Genomic DNA, 17708 nt, shown 5'->3' on the forward strand with positions numbered 1-17708 from the left:
GTAAACACATTCAAGTATATTATATCTCTCTTAGTTTTACAGAACAGACTAAATGTGATAAGGCATGTAAAACTTTATCACCTTTTACTTTTTTTTTGTATTTCTTTTTTTTGGGGGTTTTTTAATGCATTTTTTAAATTATTTTTTAACTTTACAATATTGTATTGGTTTTGCCATATATCAACATGAATCCGCTACAGGTATACACGTGTTCTCCATCCTGAACCCTCCTCCCTCCCTGTACCATCCCTCTGGGTCATCCCAGTGCACCAGCCCCAAACATCCAGTATCGTGCATCGAACCTGGACTGGCGACTCGTTTCATATATGATATTATACATGTTTCAATGCCAGTCTCCCAGATCATCCCACCCTCTCCCTCTCCCACAGAGTTCAAAAGATCTGAGCCATTTTACTGCTGATTTCTTTTCACATTTCCTTGGAAATGCCTAATACATTGACATGTTATCTTGTTCTTAATAAGTAAATAGGACTTAAAGTTTCCCAATTTATTCTATAAAATAGTAAAACTCTTACTTTTAAACCTCATAAACATCAATACATGTCTGATTTATATTATTCATAAATTCAGATTCTGAAGCTAGTTAAACTTTCTACTAAAAGGAGCAATATTCATGCAAATTTATCTACATAGAACAGGAACACAAACATGTTATATACTCTCTTTTCTCCAGCCCTTCCCCAACCTTCCACTAGTGAGAACATTAGCTGTTCTCTTCAAATTTTCCTCAGCCTTCACTTGGTGGAGGAAGAGCTGTGGGCTTTGGCCCAGGTGCGGGCACGGGCCAAAGCAGTGGTACGAGCCCTGGCTGAAGCTCGAGCTTGGGCTCTCTCTTCCTCATCTTTCAAAGCCTCCTCATACAAGGATGGGAAGGCAGCAGGGACTTTACCATGGATCCTAGCTACAAACTCCAGCACTTTCATCTTGGTGGTTTCAGAGTAGGCTCTCGGGCCCCACAGAAACTCATAGACTGGAGGATCACTATTGGCCACCTGGCGGTACTCCAGATACTTTTTCTGCACTAAATCTTTGGTGATGAGCCGCTTCACATCCCCATAGATGCGATCCTTCTTCTCCTCATATAACTCCATCAGATTCAGCACTTTCCACACTTGCTCCTCAGTGGCGCAGTTGCCCTTTGTGAGGATCACACCCAGGACAATCATCAGCAGACCAGTCTTGGGAATCTCTCTGTCATTACCTGTCTTTTCATCACAGCCCAGTTCCAGTTTATTGACAAGGACATAAATACCCCTGTTGGGATCCGTTTCCTTCACGTCGAGGCCAAACAGCAGCTCCAGATGCTCAGAGGCTTTCTTGAGGATCTCACTGAAGAGATTCTTGTGCTTGTGGATTACCTTTCTCAGCATATCTCTCTTGGTCACAGGCTCTTTCATTTGATACTTGTACAGAAGGTAATTCACCAACAAAGGAACCTTCTCGTCTACAAGATCTTTGGAAGACTGCTCAGTGGTATCTTTACTCTGAGAGACTTTTGGCCTTTCCTTTCCTTGATCGGTGGCACCTTCACTAAATTTTGCATCTGAAACAGAGGCAGCAACAGTGGTGGTGGAGCAGACTTTGCCAGGCACTTGAAGACTGCTGGATGTTCCAGTGGCAGCTGAGCTCTGGGGAACATCTTCAAAAGAAGGAGATGGGGAAGAAGGGAATTCTTCTTCCTCTGGTTCAGTGGGCTGAGCTTCCACCAGATCACTGGGCTCTTGTCGAGCCTGGCGGCGTTTTGCACGGGCGCGAAGCTTACTCTTCTGACCCCGAGGCATGATGATTGACAGTACGTGAGAAAGAAGGTAAATGACTCTATCACCTGGAGGAAAGAGGACGAAATGGTGTGAGCCTTCAGTGGGGATAACAGCCCCCTCTGCAGGTTTCCTTGCAGGCACTGCTCTAGAAACCCATAAGGCTCCTCTTCCCTGATCAGCCTTTCCCCTGAAGACTGTGTAGAAGTAACTAGAGTTCACCTTTAGGCTGCAGCTCTCCAGCCCTACCTGGGTCCTACTGGAGCTGATATAGAGTCTGGCCAGTCCGGGCCCTCTGAAGCCTCACCTATTCTGGAGTAGCAGGCGTTTCTGTCAGTTCACAATCAGGGCCGTTACCTTGACTTCTGGCAGAACCCGAGGTCCTGTGCTTAACTGCTCTCACGCTGACTCGTCACTCCAAAGCCCTTACATCTCTGACATCGTGGAGGAGGAACTGAAAGGGGACATCACTCTGGGATGGCAGCAGTGACAGAGCTCTCCGGGACTGTCTCCACCCTAGGAGAATCAGGATTCTCACCCCTCACTCAGAGGCCTTACCTTGGTTTCTTGCAGGACCTAAGACTTCTCCCTTGGCTGACCTTAAACCTACCCCTTTGGAGCAAGGCCTTCACCTCTCTGAAAAGTCCTAAGAGAAGTTTAGGGAGGTCTCACTTATACATATCTTCACCAGGAACTCTTGCCAGGGATGACATCACATGTAGGGCTCTGTGAAACACCCTCTGTTCTGTGATGAGTTGTCCCCTCAACCCTCGGGTTCCTGATAGTAATTCCTCCCCTTGACTAACTGGTGTCTTCCCTTCTTCAGATCTGAGGCCTATAATAATCAAACCAAGGCCCTCATCCCCCTGGTATCTTGGAATATACAGTGGGGGTGGGGGGCAGACTCAGTATGACAGGTCTCTGAAGGGCTTCCCAGGGCTGGTCACAGAGGAAGGGCCTGACTCGGTGTACCACCCTTCAGTCCTCCCTATGACTTCTAGAAGGGCCTGGCTGGATCAGTTCCTTGTAATAGGACCCTCTTCTCTCTGTGACCACTGAGGATAAAGTGAGAGATGTCTTAGCTTGACAGCCCTGCTTAGCTTGACACCAGGGCTTATAACAGGGTGGCGCTCTGTGGGGCCCCTCTTTGTCTTAAGGGAGGACTTCCTACAGTCCTTGCTTAAGGTTCTGAACTTAAAGCCACCCCAAGGACTCCTCCCTCTGCTAGCCTGAATAATCTAGCATTAGACCAAGGCTATTATACACCTCCCTTCCTCCTCCCTCTGCTCCCCACCTCTTCACCCCCGCCCCCTCCCCAAACACCCCGCCCTCGCCTCTTCACACCCCCGCCCCCTCTTCAAACACCCCCTTCACCCAATCCCCCTGGTCCCCTCCCCCAACACTCCCATCCTTACCCCCGCATACCCCCACTAACTTCCCCTACCCCCTGCACTCCCCTCCCCATGGGAAGGTGAGGTGAGGGGGCATGTGGACCTTATGGCCCTGCCAGGAACACCCAGGGCTGACCACATGGACGGGGCTCTATAGGCTCGGCTCAGGGGAGGCCATTTCCCCTAAAATGCAAACAGGGGCATTTATTGACTCCTGGCCAGGCCTGGTATTCCATTCTCTACTGGCTTGAGACAGGCATCCCCCTGGTCAAGTATCTTAACCTCCTGGAGTGGCCAGACGGGACATTAGGTGTGCCGTCACCCATACGTGGGGTCTGACGGGACCAACTGCCGTGACAGGGAACCCAGGGGATGCCTCTATTATGGGAAAGGGGACGTTCCGCCGAACTCACAAAGGGTTGTTCGTTGATCCTGAGAGGCCCTGCATTCCGCTGCTGGCTTGACGCCAACACCCTGGTCCAATGTTACTATTTTCCTAAGTTCTAGAATATGTCGGCAATATGTCGGACGATCCCTGACCAGCGTCTGACAGGACCCAAGATGGGGCAGAACTTTAGTGCATACGGGGCCTTCTGTCTTTTGAGTTAGAGGGTCCCTCAAACCTTACCTTAACTCTGGTAAAACTCTACCCCTGGTAAAACTCGGACGTCTCTCTCGACCGACCGGATGCCACGCTTCTTCCACCACACAGTCTCACTGCCTAACCTCTGGAGGCGGAAGTCAGTGTGCCGCACATCCGGGGACCTCGGCCCACGCATCCCGTGCTCTCCACGCCCACCGCCCTGCCCCCCAGGCTAGAAAGCAGAGGTGGGGCTTGAGTCTGAAGTGTCTTCCATTATGGATGGTACCCAAAGCCCTCTCTGTGGAGTTAGGGCCTCATTTTGGCTCCTGATGGATTGATTAAAGGCTCCTTGGGAAATGCCACCTCCGTGTAAGCTCCGGACAGTTTCTCAGACTCTTGCCGACAGTGGGTGATGTGAGATGAAGATGCTGCCGCGCGCGTGAGGTAGGGGGACTAGAACGGGTTCTGGGCTGTTAAGAAAAAATTGCATAGCAATGATGGATCTCGTCACTTGTAAATATACTCTCCTGAGTCTGTTAGAAAAATTCTACTTTCTATAGGGAAGAGTCAGATCTGCATAATTTTAGGAACCCAGATCTTTTTATCTTACCTAACATTGCACAGGATAGTGAAATTGATTGCAATTTTGACTCTCATTTATGACGAATATATTATATATCTATTCTAATAATTGCTGCTTTGTACGCAAGGCCCTTGGTTTTGCTACAATTGTCTGTACACCAGCTTTTGAAGTCACTTATTCATTTGAATTATCCGTGGCCTTTTCCTTTCTATTTCTGTAAAATGATGATCAGATTTACAATGAACAATTTCTGTTTCTTTTTAATAGTTCTAGCATTTATTTATTTTTGTATGCTTATTCTCTGGTTATGCATTCCAGTCCAATTTTAAACAGAGTTGGTAGCGTGCTGCTTGCTGTGTCTTGTTCCTTACCTTAACAGTAATGCTGACATTTCGCATTTAACATTTCGTTTACTGTAGATTTTAGGAAATGCAAATTCCCTTCTAATGTTAGTTTGCTACATAGTATTATTATGCATTCATGTTTAATTCTTCTCAAAAGCTTTTTCTGCATTTCATCACATGGTCAAATTAATTTTGAAATTTTATCTGTTAATGTGGTAATGTTTTAGGCAGTTTTTTCCTAATGTTATATCATCATTACGTTTCTTGGATTCAGCTTCTTTGTTTTTCCGTTTAATTCACTGCTGTATTTAAACTTCTATGGATTTATTTAGGATCGTTTCCTGTGTGGGGGGTGAGTTTGGCTCAAGTATTCTGTTTTCAGGGTGTCCTCAGCTGGTTTTCTTATCAGGGAGAGCTAGCCAGGGAAAATTATTTAAAAGATTTCCCCTTTTTTTTTTTTAATGCTTTTGATGTGTTTACATAAGATGGTGGTTAATTTTTTGCTTATTATATAATTTGATAGACCTGTCTTGTCCTGAAACATTTGAAAGTGTTGAGGAGAGTTTCAGTTTGTATTTCTCAACTAGAGTTTTCTATTTCTGTTTGGACCACTTGGATAATTAATATTTTTTCTAAATACTTGTCTGTTTTCACTGAGGTTTCAAATTTAATGGCAACATGTATGTTATTTTTATTGGAGAAATTCTCAAACATACACAATGGTAAAGAAACTAGTGTAGTAAAATTAATACACCTGATATCAGAATCAACAATCATCAATACATACTCAATCTCATTCCCATTTATACCCTAGGTACCCCAATCTCTGCCACTGAAATAATGAGAAACAAATCCTAGATATAATATCCTTGCATCTTTAAATATGTCAATACCTGTTTCCAAAAGATAGATATTCTTTATGAAGCACAAACCAATTACACATATCCTACCTTAAAAACTAACTATAATATCAACAAATGTCCATTTATTTTTCACATTTACCTGATACTTTTAAGTGTTTTGCCCTTGAATTAGGGTCAGATGAAGTCTATGCATTGTCAATGTTTTTTTGTCATTATGCTTTCTTTTATGCTTTATATTTTTATGCTTTTAACTTATAGATCTTATCCTCCCCTCCCCCCATAGATACATTACTTCTTTTCTTTGTCATTTATTTGGTTGTTGTTGGGGGGAATAAAAACCTCATCATATGTTCAGTCCAGTTTCCTATGGCTTGGATTTTGCTGATTGCAACATTGATGTCCTTCTCCCCCTGTATTTCTCTAAATAGATTGAAGTTGGATCAGATTAAGGTTTAACTTTTTTATCTCTATTTTTTTTTTTTTTCCCTATGGAAAGACCACTGCATGGGTGGTACAGTGAACTTTCATTACTAGGAACCGAATGTATGTCTCTGTTTGTACTGATGTTTGCAGTCTTTGAAGAGTAGCATTTTGTTCATTTGATAAGTCCTGCCTGAGTCTTTGCAGTAGACTGCAGCACGCCAAGCTTCCCTGTCCTTCACTGTCTCCCAGAGTTTGCTCAAATTCATGTCCAGTGAGTCAGTGATGCTATCTAATCATCTCATTCTCTGCCTCCCTCTTCTCCTTTTGCCTTCAGTCTTTTCCAGCATCAGGGTCTTTTCCAATGATGTGGCTCTTTGCATCAGGTAGCCAAAGTATTGGAGTTTCAGCTTCAGCATCAGTCCTTCCAATGAATATTCAGGGTTGATTTCCTTTAGGATTCACTGGTTTGATCTCCTTGCAGTCCAGTGGACTCTCAAGAGTCTTGTCCAGCACCACAATTCAAATGCATCAGTCCTTTGGTGCTCAGCCTTCTTTATGGTCCAACTCTCACAGACACATATATGACTACTGGAAAAACCATAGCTTTGACTATGCGGACCTTTGTCAGTAAAGTAATATCTCTGCTTTTTAATATGCTGTCTAGGTTTGTCTGGGCTTCCACTGGGGCTTCCCTGGTGGCTCAGTGGTAAAGAATCTTACCTGCCAATGCAGGAGACAAGAGACATGGGTTTGATCCTGAGTCGGAAAGATCTCCTGGAGGAGGGCATGGCAACTCACTCCAGCTTTCTTTACTGGAGAATCCCATGGACAGAGGAGCCTGGAGGGCTACAGTTCATAGGGTCGCAGAGTCAGACATGACTGAAGCGACTGAGCACTAGGTGTGTCATAGCTTACCTTCCAAGGAGCAAGCGTCTTTTAATTCCATGGCTGCACTCACCATCTGCAGTGATTTTGGAGCCCAAGAAAATAAAATCTGTCACTGCTTCTACTTTTTCCCCTTCTATTTGCCATGAAGTGATGGGACTGGATGCCATGATCTTAGTTTTCTGACTGTTGATTTTTAAGCCAGCCTTTTCACTCTCCTCTTTCACTCTCATCAAGAGGTTCTTTAATTCCTCTTCACTTTATGCCATTAGAGTGGTATCATCTGCATGTCTGAGGTTGTTGATATTTCTCCCGATAATCTTTATTCCAGGTTGTGATACATCCAGCCCGGCATTTTGCATGATGTTCTCTGCATTTACGTTAAATAAACAGGGTGACAATATACAGTGTTGTCATACTCCTTTCTCAGTTTTGAACCTGTCTGTTGCCCCATGTCTGGTTCTAACTGTTGCTTCTTGACCTGCATACAGGTTTTTCAGGGGTCAGGGAAGATGATCTGTTATTCTCTTTAATCATTTTCTACAGTTTGTTGTGATCCACAAAGTCAAAGGCTTAGTCAATGAAGCAGAAGCAGATGTTTTTCTGGAATTCCCTTGCTTTTTCTATGATCCAATAGATGTTGGCAATTTGATCTCTGGTTCCTCTGCCTTTTTCTAAACCCAGCTTGAATGTCTGGAAGTTCTCCGTTCACATACTGTTAAAGCCCAGCTTGATGGACTTTGAGCATTACCTTGCTAGCATGTGAAAAGAGCACAATTGTACGGTAGTTTGAACATTCTTTGCCACTGCCCTTCTTTGGGATTGAAATGAAAACTGACCTTTTCCAGTCCTTGTGGCTACTGCTGAGTTTTCCACATTTGCTGACATATTGAGTGCAGCACTTTCACAGCATCATCTTTTAGGATTTGAAATGGCTCAGCTAGAATTCCATCACCTCCATTAGCTTTGTTCCTAGTGATGCTTGCTAAGGCCCACTTGACTTCACATTGCAGGATGTCTGGCTCTAGGTGAGTGATCACACCATCATAGTTATCTGGGTCACGAAGATCGTTTTTGTATAGTTTTGTGTATTCTTGCCAGCTCTTCATAATCTTTTCTGCCTTCATTGGGTCCTTACCATTTCTGTCCTTTATCATGCCCATCCTTGCATGAAATATTCCCTTAATACCTTCAATTTTCTTGAACAGGTCTCTAGTCATTCCCATTCTATTGTTTTCCTTTCTTTTTTTGCATTGTTCATTTCAAAAGGCTTTCTCTCTCCTTGCTATTCTTTGGAACTCTGCATTTAAATGGGTATATCTTTCCCTTTCTCCCTTGCTTTTCATTTCTCTTCTTGCCTCAGTGATTTGTAAAGCCTCCTCAGAGAACTAATTTGCTTCTTGCATTTCTTTTTCATTGGGATGATTTTGGTCACTACCTCCTGTACAGTGTTACAAACCTCTGTCATAGTTCTTCAGGCACTCTGACTACCACATCTGATACCTTGAATCTATTCATCACCTCCATTGTATAATCGTCAGGGCTTTGATTTACATCATACTTGAATTGCCTAATGATTTTCCCTATTGTCTTCAACTTAAGCCAGAATTTTGCAATAAGGAGCTCGTGATCTGAGCCACAGTCAGCTCTAGGTCTTGTTTTTGCTGACTGTAGAGGTTCTCCATCTTAGGATGTGGAGAATGTAATAATTCTGATTTCAGTATTTACCATCTGGTGATGTGCATGTGTAGAGTTGTCTCTTGTGTTGTTGGAAAAGGGTGTTTACTATCACCAGTGTGTTCTCTTGGAAAAACTCTATTAACTTTTGCCCTGCTTCATTTTGTACTCCAAGGCCAGACTTGCCTGTTACTCCAGTTATCTCTTGACTTCCTACTTTTGTTTTCCAATCCCCTATGATGAAAAGGACATATTGTTTTTTGTGTTAATTCTATAAGGTCTTGTAGGTCTTCATAGAAACGGTCAACTTCAGCTTCTTCAGCAACAGTGGTTGGGGCATAGACTTGGATTACTGTTATGTTGAGTCATTTGCCTTGGAAACGAACCAAGATCATTCTGTTGTTTTGGAGGTTGCACCCAAGTACTGCATTTTGGACTCTTTCGTTGACTGTGAGGGTTACTCCATTTCTTCTAAGGGATTCTTGCCCACGGTAGTAGATATCATGGTCATCTGAATTAAATTTGCCATTTCCGTACATTCTTGTTCACTGATTCCTAAGATGTCAATGCTCATTCTTGCCATCTCCTGCTTGACCATGTCCAATTTGCCTTGATTCATGGACCTAACAGTCCAGGTTCCTATGCAATATTGAGCTATTAGTAATTGCCCTCTGCTCTTCCCCAGTAGCATTTTGGACACCTTCCGACCTGGGAGGGCTCATCTTCTGGTCTCATATCTTTTTGCTTTTTCATACTGTTCATGGGGTTTCATGGCAGTAATACTGGAGTGGTTTGCCATTCCCTCCTCCAGTGGACCATGTTTTGTTAGAACTGCCCATTATGACCCATCTGTCTTGGGTAGCCCTGCACAACCTGGCTCATAGCTTCATTAAGTTATGCAAGCTCCTTTGCCATGACAAAGCTGTGATCCGTGAAGGGGGAAGATTAGCATATTTATCCATTAATTAATTGATAGTTGCATAATATTAATTTTCTCTATTATTTCTTCCAAGTTTGCTAGATGACATATATATCTATGTAGAAACCTATCCTTGTCCTCCATTTGGTAATGATATTTATACTATTCTCTTAGAATATTTAAGTTCTTTTTGCATCTATGTTTTGTACAGTGTTATTTAATTAATATAACTTCTGTTTCTTTCCTTTTTAATTGATAACTATAAAACTGTCAGTTGTATCAATCTTTTCAAAGAATAGGCTTTTGTTAGTTGGCTTCATTATCTTTTAATTAATCATTGCTACATTTTTCTTCATTATTTTCTGCATTGTATTTTGAGAGGTTGAATATTATGCTCTTTCTCTAGTTTCTTAAATTTTTTTGCATGTTTTAAATATTTCTAATTTTTTACCATTATGATTTTAGTTTCAAATAACTGTATTTTTATTTCCAGATACTGTTTTACTTCTTTTTCAAATTAGCCTGTTCTCTTCCCTAATTTCTTATTCTTATGGTCTCTATGCTTTCTATTGTCTTTAATGGATTTTATTTTTATATATTAGTTTCAGGTGTACAACATAATTCAATTTTTATATACTGTGAAAAAAATCACCTCATTAAGTCTAGTTTACACCCATCACCACATATAATTACATTTTTTTTTCATGTGGTGATTTTTCTATCTCTTAGATACATCACAGCTCACCTTACTCCTTTATCTGGAATTGATTCCTAATATTTATTGGTCTTAATTAGCCCAATCCCAAATGTAATAATAATAAAAAGAACAAAGTAACATCTCTTTGTAATTAAGTCTAGATAAGTTCTAGAAGAGTAATTTTTGAAGCCAGAACTTAAAAAAATCACATTTAAATAGTTGTAACTATATATAAGGTTGCTAATAAACAGAAGCAGTTGCTGTGAAATTACCATAAAAGTACAGGAAATAAATTACTTAAAATGAAAGAGAATAATAAACTAATTTATGGCAAACATGTTTATGTGACCTCAAGGCATAAGTTCCAAAGAAGAGAGTCAGGTGTGTGACATATTTGTATATTGCCTATACTGTGTTACAGAAAGATAAGCTTTTTAACTGTACATCTCACAAGTAGATGATATTTTGCTCAAAACTGACTACTCTTTGAGATTGCTCACCACGTTGGTCACTGTGCTTTACCTAGGCATTTGCTGTTTTCATTATCATATAGATCATATTTTGATATTCACATTGATTTTTGTTAACCACAAACCAGCTATTAAGATATAACTTATTTTAGCAAGTATATTCATGAACAGCCATCCTTACTCCATCTCTACTACTTCTATTATCCCTCAACTCCATATCTCATCAGTGATCCTCTACCCATCAGCAACAATCCAGTGTCTTATGATAGTATCTCACGTATATTCTTAGTATTCACCATATTCTTTTTTTTCTTTTTCTTTTTTCCACCACATTCTTAATCTCTGCCCTATTCATTAAGCTTTAACCAGTTATGGACTCTGTTTTCATATCTGTCTCCAGGGATTAGACTTGAGAATGAGCTGTGATTTTTGGCAATATAGAATTAGTTTTAAAGAACAACAAAAAAAATACTTCTATCATCATATAGCTTAGATATGGCAACTATCCATGTTTTTGTTTTATTTTTTTGCTTATCTTTACTTTTAGCTTATCTTTATTTTTTAGCATACTGCCTAGAAATTAGGGACAAATGTTAGCACTGCCTTTTTCGAGTTTATAATATAAAAACAGGAATAATAGAAGAGGAAGCACAGACTTCAAATATTCTCAACTGATAGTATTGTAATGAGTGTCCAAAGTCTCTTTTTTCATGTTGACTTATATGGGTTTCTAGGGTTCGTTCCTAATCATGGCATCATGCTGATACTATCTCTGAAGAAGATTCAATAGTATTCAGAGTCTACTGAGCTAGTAAAGTTTCTTGAAGTGAAGTGAAGTCGCTCAGTCATGTCCGACTCTTTGCAACCCCGTGGACTGTAGCCCACCAGGTTCCTCGGTCCATGGGATTCTCCAGGCAAGAATACTGGAGTGGGTTGCCATTTCCTTCTCCAGGGGATCTTCCCGACCCAGGGATTGAACCCAGGTCTCCCGCATTGCAGGCAGACGCTTTAACCTCTGAGCCACTAGGGAAAGTTTCTTAAGGGATCAAAAATGTCCTCTAATTCTAGCTTCCAAATTTCCCATAATGACATCAAGTGCAACTGCTAAAAATGATTGACTAAAACTGGGCCTCTTCTTTAGAGTAGTCTTTGTTGGTCCGTGATAGAAACAGCTTTGTGATGTTGTCCAAATCTCTAACGCCACCAGCACCAGTATCCTGGTTCAACACTGGGGCCAGGAGATTAATCCTGAAGCTGATGAAATCCAGGCAGAAGATATCTAAACTACTGATTACTGTAGCCAGCACCATAGTAGTATAGATAACTATGACATGGAATTAGTAGTATTGCTGCCCACGTGAATACAGAACTCAATGATGATATCTACTGCATCACATCTGGATATAAAACTACACTCCCCCCTCCTCCATAAACACATTTGAAATTGTGCAGTACTTTAAGAAAGAACATGAGGAAGGGGATAAGACAAGAGCCTATGACAGAAGTCATGAAATTTTTCAGTAGTTAAATACCTTTGTTACCCCATATTCTTGCACATAATACCATACAAACATTGTATACAGCTATTTAGATAATTATATAAGATAATTGATGCAAGTTATGAGTAGAATGAATTTGTTGCCTACAATTTTAAATTGTTTATTCTGCTTCAATACAGAAGAAATTCAGATTTAGGCACATAATTAGCAAAGGAGCGTATAGTGATGTAACTTAAATATTCACATATATTCCTCAAATGTGTGTAAATAAAAATATATAAATTTATATATACCATAAATATATAAATAATTCTGAAATATATATAAATTTAGATCCAAAGGATCTATAAATATGTAATATATACACATACATATTCTTACAGTTCTGACAACATTTAAAGTAAAAAATATGGACATAAGTAAAAATAGTGTATATGTAAGAATAGAGGGTTCATTTTTATCATTATTTAATCTCAATGAGTTTGTTGTTCTGTTAAAAACAAACAAAAAACTACTTGTGCTGTAAGTAGACAAGTTAAAATGGTTGTAGAATTGCTTTGATAAATGATTGGTATGAAAAGTATATTACTTGATGTACACTTTTACACTTCACCATGTTATATATCTCACTTCTTAATGACATATTTGAAGCTAGTTAAACTATTTGAAGATGTTCAAACTTATGATACATATTAAAACAAAAATAGAAGCAAAATGAAAAATTTAAATGGTATTTTAAAGGCTGATTTTGTTTGTTTGTTGTTTGCAAACAAAAAAAATAGAGATATATGGTTGCTGTCAAGAACTGTGAAGAGGATAAGATTTTTATTCTTCTTGCAATATAACAAGTTAGCCTGTCACAGTTTCATGGATGCTGGCAGAAAACACAAGACTCTTGGATAAGAGACAAAGAACATTATTACTCATAGCAATGGTAGTGGCTAGAATATTGGCATTTCTTTACACTGGTTACCCAAGTCCTAGTAACCAGACTGACACGAAGAGGTCTAGGTGACACCAGAATGTACCAGAATGTGAGTTGCATTGCAGGAGAGGATCCCTGTGTTTAGGAAACCTGAATCTTGTATAACGGGCAGAAATCATGTCTTCTCCCTGCTCTGGAGACATTATTTATTATCTTCCAAGGCTGTTTGCCACACAGACTTTGTTGAAAAATCATCTGAAACAAAAGGCAACCAGTGTCTCACAAGATGTGCAGAAATGCAAGCGACCCATAGAGAATTGTCCCTAGTCTTTACATGTTTTATTTAATAGTCATTTGGATAGTTGATTCTCTCCTTAGACCTAAACTTTTGGTGAAGTAATATGAATGGATTATTTGTGGAAAAATAACCTTTGCAAAAATGTATTGTCTCAATCAATCCATTTTCTTAACATCCATCTAGTGCACATTTTATTGAGAGAATATAAACAGTAGGGCATAAATTAAAAATGCACATAAACAAATTGGTTTCAGGAATTATATGTTTAAGTGACTATTGACTCACAAAATGCACTCACTATTGAAATGCTTATTCCAGGTGAGTTTATTCAATTGGAAGTTAAAAGTTAAGCAAAATGAAAAAAGATCCTTTGTTTTTCCATTTTGTGTATCAAAATAAGCTGTCACGAAAACATCTGCTGCTGCTGCTAAGTCGCTTCAGTCGTGTCTGTACGGCAGCCCACCAGGCTCCCCCGTCCCTGGGATTCTCCAGGCAAGAACACTGGAGTGGGTTGCCATTTCCTTCTCCAGTGCGTCAAAGTGAAAAGTGAAAGTGAAGTCGCTCAGTCCTGTCCAACTCGTAGTGACCCCATGGACTGCAGCCCACCAGGCTCTGCTGTCCATGGGATTTTCCAGGCAAGAGTACTGGAGTGGGGTGCCATTGCCTTCTCCCATGAAAAAAAAGGCACGTGGGGTGGGGGGTGGGGCGCGCGGAGCAACCCCCTCACCCCTCCCCACGAACCCTCAGGCCGACCTCGAGGGATGTGGTGGGGAGGGCCGGGCGGGAAGAGGGAAACACACCGGAGGCGACGCCACCGGTCGCGGGGCAGGGTGGCGGGGCGCCCCCAGCTGGGGACGGAGGCACGGAGGGGCTGGCGGCGGGGGCGGGGCGGGATGAAAACATCTATGTTCCCCTAAATGGAATTAATCAAAGATATAAAGGTCAGATAGGTGAATTTAATGAAAGCTGTATGGTTAGGAAAAACCTTTTTCTTGCATTTTGCACACACTGACCATTAGTATGTGACAGGTAGATGTTCTTGATTGCTCTGACCGCAAACTTCTAAGCTTTTCAATGGCACAATAATAAGCATTCATTTCCTTCTCTAATGAGACATCATATGTTCTCTAACATCCTGTAAATAAGGATCTAATGAGACATCATATGTTCTCTAACATCCTGTAAATAAGGAATCAGTGAGATATAATAACACATTAATCCTTACCAGTGTTCTAATGGGAGTAGCCTTTGGCTATAGGGAGATTTTTGTAATATTAAATTTCAAAATTTAACATTTAGCATTCTAAGCACTATGATCATCTCCTAACAACAATCTAAGGAGTGATCATCATTACCTTGGAATTCAAAAGAAAATGCCTCTACTTGCATTTTTGAAACCACTAGTATATTAACTGATGAAATTTCTTGTCAAGGAGGATGGGGGTAGTTTGGGATCAAATAGTCTTTAAATCAGCTCAAATCACAGATATGTACGAAACTGCTAAAAATCTCCTGGTTATTATATCACTTATCAGAATGTGTTGAAGCTGTGTTTCAAAACCAAATATAGTTATATTAAAACTGCTTATAAAATAGTCCAAAACATACCAGCTCTCCCTCTAAAAATTCATGGGGTGTAAAAATAAAAACACCGAATATGCCATGTTAAACTGAAGATCCCTTATGATTAATCTATATTTTTTGCTACAAGTTTATAAATATGCCAATAATTCCTGCACTACATTAAAAAATCTTGCTTATAAACTGACCATGGCAACAAAGATACAAAAGTCCACATTTTAAAAATATGAATTTAAATTTCTCCTTAACACTGACATAAAAACAGGCAGTGACTAGAGTTGCATCAATCCTTCCCAACTGTCTCAAAAAATATGTGCACTGTTACAATAAAAACAGTTCACCAGCTGTTTATGTAAAAATTATTTGACGAAAAACAAGCATGGCCATATGGCACTCTAGCTCTGCTGTGGGATCATGAAGAATAATTTTGTAGGCTGTAGTACATAATGGTCATGCTAAGTGGGGTGTCAACTATTGCAGACACATTACGTTAATAGTTAATCTGCCCTTTTATCCTCAAAGTACTTATATTTCTTAACAGCTTGTAGTTTAGAAACAAGTTTAACAACTCACTTATTAAGAATTAAAATTTTGGAAATGATAAAATATTTGATGTAATTTGAACAAACACAACATTTATTTACTAATTGGATGATAAGAATGTGATAGAGGAGCTGGTTTTTCGTTTCTAACCAGAGGTTCCAGAATATGAATGCATTGCACCACTGATTTAGAAGAAGAAAAAATTAGAAGAGGTACTTCATTTAAGAACCATATCAACATACTCACTTGCATTCTCAAAGAGTGTTAAGAGTTGTACCATACTCACCTTTATGTTCTTTGCAACATCGATTGCTGTGTCTTGCACATTGTAAGCTATAGTAAATATTGGCTGAATGGGACACTCAAAGAAATGAATTATAAATGCCACTGGCAGACCCTCAAATCTTTAGGTTTATTTAGAATTTCTGAAATACTTTGGGGAATAATCCTCATCCATTATGTAGACTGCATAAAAGAATGATGTTTAATAGCTTATGAAATTCTAGTATTTTACTCTCACATTAACTCTCCTTACTGAGTTGCTTATATACTGGGGGCTAGAGACTACTGAAAGACAAAAGTGAATGGCCTGAATCTCATTAGCAAATTAGACTAATTAATTTAAGACCCTGTAAAAGAAAGTGGAAATCAAAATGGAGAAGAAAAAAGCCAGGTTAGAGTCCAGTCATTCACATTTGTATGTTTTAGTCGATACCCTGACAAAAAGATGTTTGTTGACATGTGGCTCTGTCATTAATAACTTTAAAATGTCAACTGAGTGTCATGGTGACATTAATAACTGAGAAAGAAACCACAGCAGATACAGTTCTTTAAGAAAAATGTTGTAGATGTACCATCTATTTCTAAAATGCTTATCCTCTGTGGTTTTCATGGTTCATTTGATACACGAATGCCTAGTTTAAACTTGTGATCTATGTGGTTCCCCCGCATATGAATTCCAAGACAAAGATGTTAATATTTTATTTCAGAGACTTAGAACTCCACACTGAAGCATTTCAGATTGTTCATGATTGCCTTGTTTATAATGGTAAACCCACTGGTGTGTAGGTGATGATATCTCACGGGACACTGAAAGGAGGCTATAGACTCTGGTATGGATAGCTGGTATTGGTTCATGGAATATTCATGGAATATAACAATCATAACTATCAAGGGTATATTATGAAAGTAATTGGAAAGATATTCAAGGGAACAAAGTTTTTCAGTTGTTATAGACACAAATAATGAGATCTCATAACTTGATATTTGAACGATGGGACTAGAATCACAGAAGTTACAAGACTTCAGTCAATGACTGTTGTAATGGAGCAAAGCTCATAAAATTGAAAGAGACTCTAATATATAACATTATTATCCCTCTATGATATTCATGTTTAAGAAAGATTAAACTTTTTAGTGAATTTGTTTCACATGCTACACAAAAATCTATCAGACTATTTTCTAGGAGTGCATACCTTTTCATTGATTTTTATTATGGCATGTGATTAAAGTAACTGACTTTTATTACTTTAAAATACCTTTTTAGCCAGAGAATCTGCTGCTCATTTGTTCACTATGAGAAGTGTTTTTAGTAAAATATTGGATACATACATATTTAAGATTTCAAGGATATACGCAATATTTGAGAAGGCAACAGTATGGATATTGAGAGATATGCTTACCAAGAATGGATATGGGTCATATGAAGTAATGGGTGATGATAATTGGTGAACTAAAATATTATAATAATTTGTGAAATAAAAATCAACTTGTATTAGGAAATAAGAATACATGCAAAGGGAGTTCAGATTTCTTTATGGATAAATATTATATATTTTAAAAATTCATAATAAGATATTAAAATTAAGCATGCTTACTTTTAAAAGTAAGGGATTATCCAAAGAAGAGATAAAAATTACCCATCATTTCATATCCAGATATAGCCTGTAAAGGTACATTTTTAAAGTTTATTCACAGTATTTTAAATTTTCTGTAGTGTTTGTGGCAAACACTTTCTGCATCTTTATTTCTGCTTTGTTCATTTAATTTGCATACAGAATTTTAATTCTTTGTAGCTAAAACTATCATATTTATCATTTATATAAGATTTCTGAATTTGAAGTCATAAAGATTGTTTTCTCTCCCAAATACTCTTTTAATATTTTTCTACCCTTTTTAACCCTTAAATTTGTAATATATTTATTTACCAGGCAAAATCATAAATAGCTGATGTACCATTTTCCTTGGTT

General features: G+C 39.1%; 1 protein-coding gene and 1 long non-coding RNA gene across 2 annotated transcripts in view; one reads left to right on the plus strand and one right to left on the minus strand.

The window, feature by feature from the left end:
* Positions 1–3924, minus strand: LOC133243545 (melanoma-associated antigen B10-like). Its single transcript, XM_061410525.1, has 2 exons — positions 3798–3924; positions 1–1846 (listed from the first exon to the last, which is right to left on the minus strand). The coding sequence occupies exon 2, from the start codon at positions 1800–1802 to the stop codon at positions 756–758; it is 1047 nt and encodes a 348-aa protein (XP_061266509.1). The 5' UTR covers positions 1803–1846; positions 3798–3924; the 3' UTR covers positions 1–755.
* Positions 3925–3990: 66 nt separating this feature from the next.
* LOC133243546 (uncharacterized) overlaps positions 3991–17708 on the plus strand; it is a 56127-nt gene continuing 42409 nt past the window's right edge. Inside the window, exon 1 of the long non-coding RNA XR_009735106.1 lies at positions 3991–4196. This is a non-coding gene — a long non-coding RNA (uncharacterized LOC133243546). The remainder of the gene's footprint in view (positions 4197–17708) is intronic.

This window comes from Bos javanicus, chromosome X (assembly GCF_032452875.1).
Source record: "Bos javanicus breed banteng chromosome X, ARS-OSU_banteng_1.0, whole genome shotgun sequence".
NCBI lineage: Eukaryota > Metazoa > Chordata > Mammalia > Artiodactyla > Bovidae > Bos > Bos javanicus.

Coding starts and splice junctions, on each gene's coding strand:
- LOC133243545 (XM_061410525.1), bottom strand. CDS start 1,802: ATGCCTCGGGGTCAGAAGAGTAAGCTTCGCGCCCGTGCAAAACGCCGC.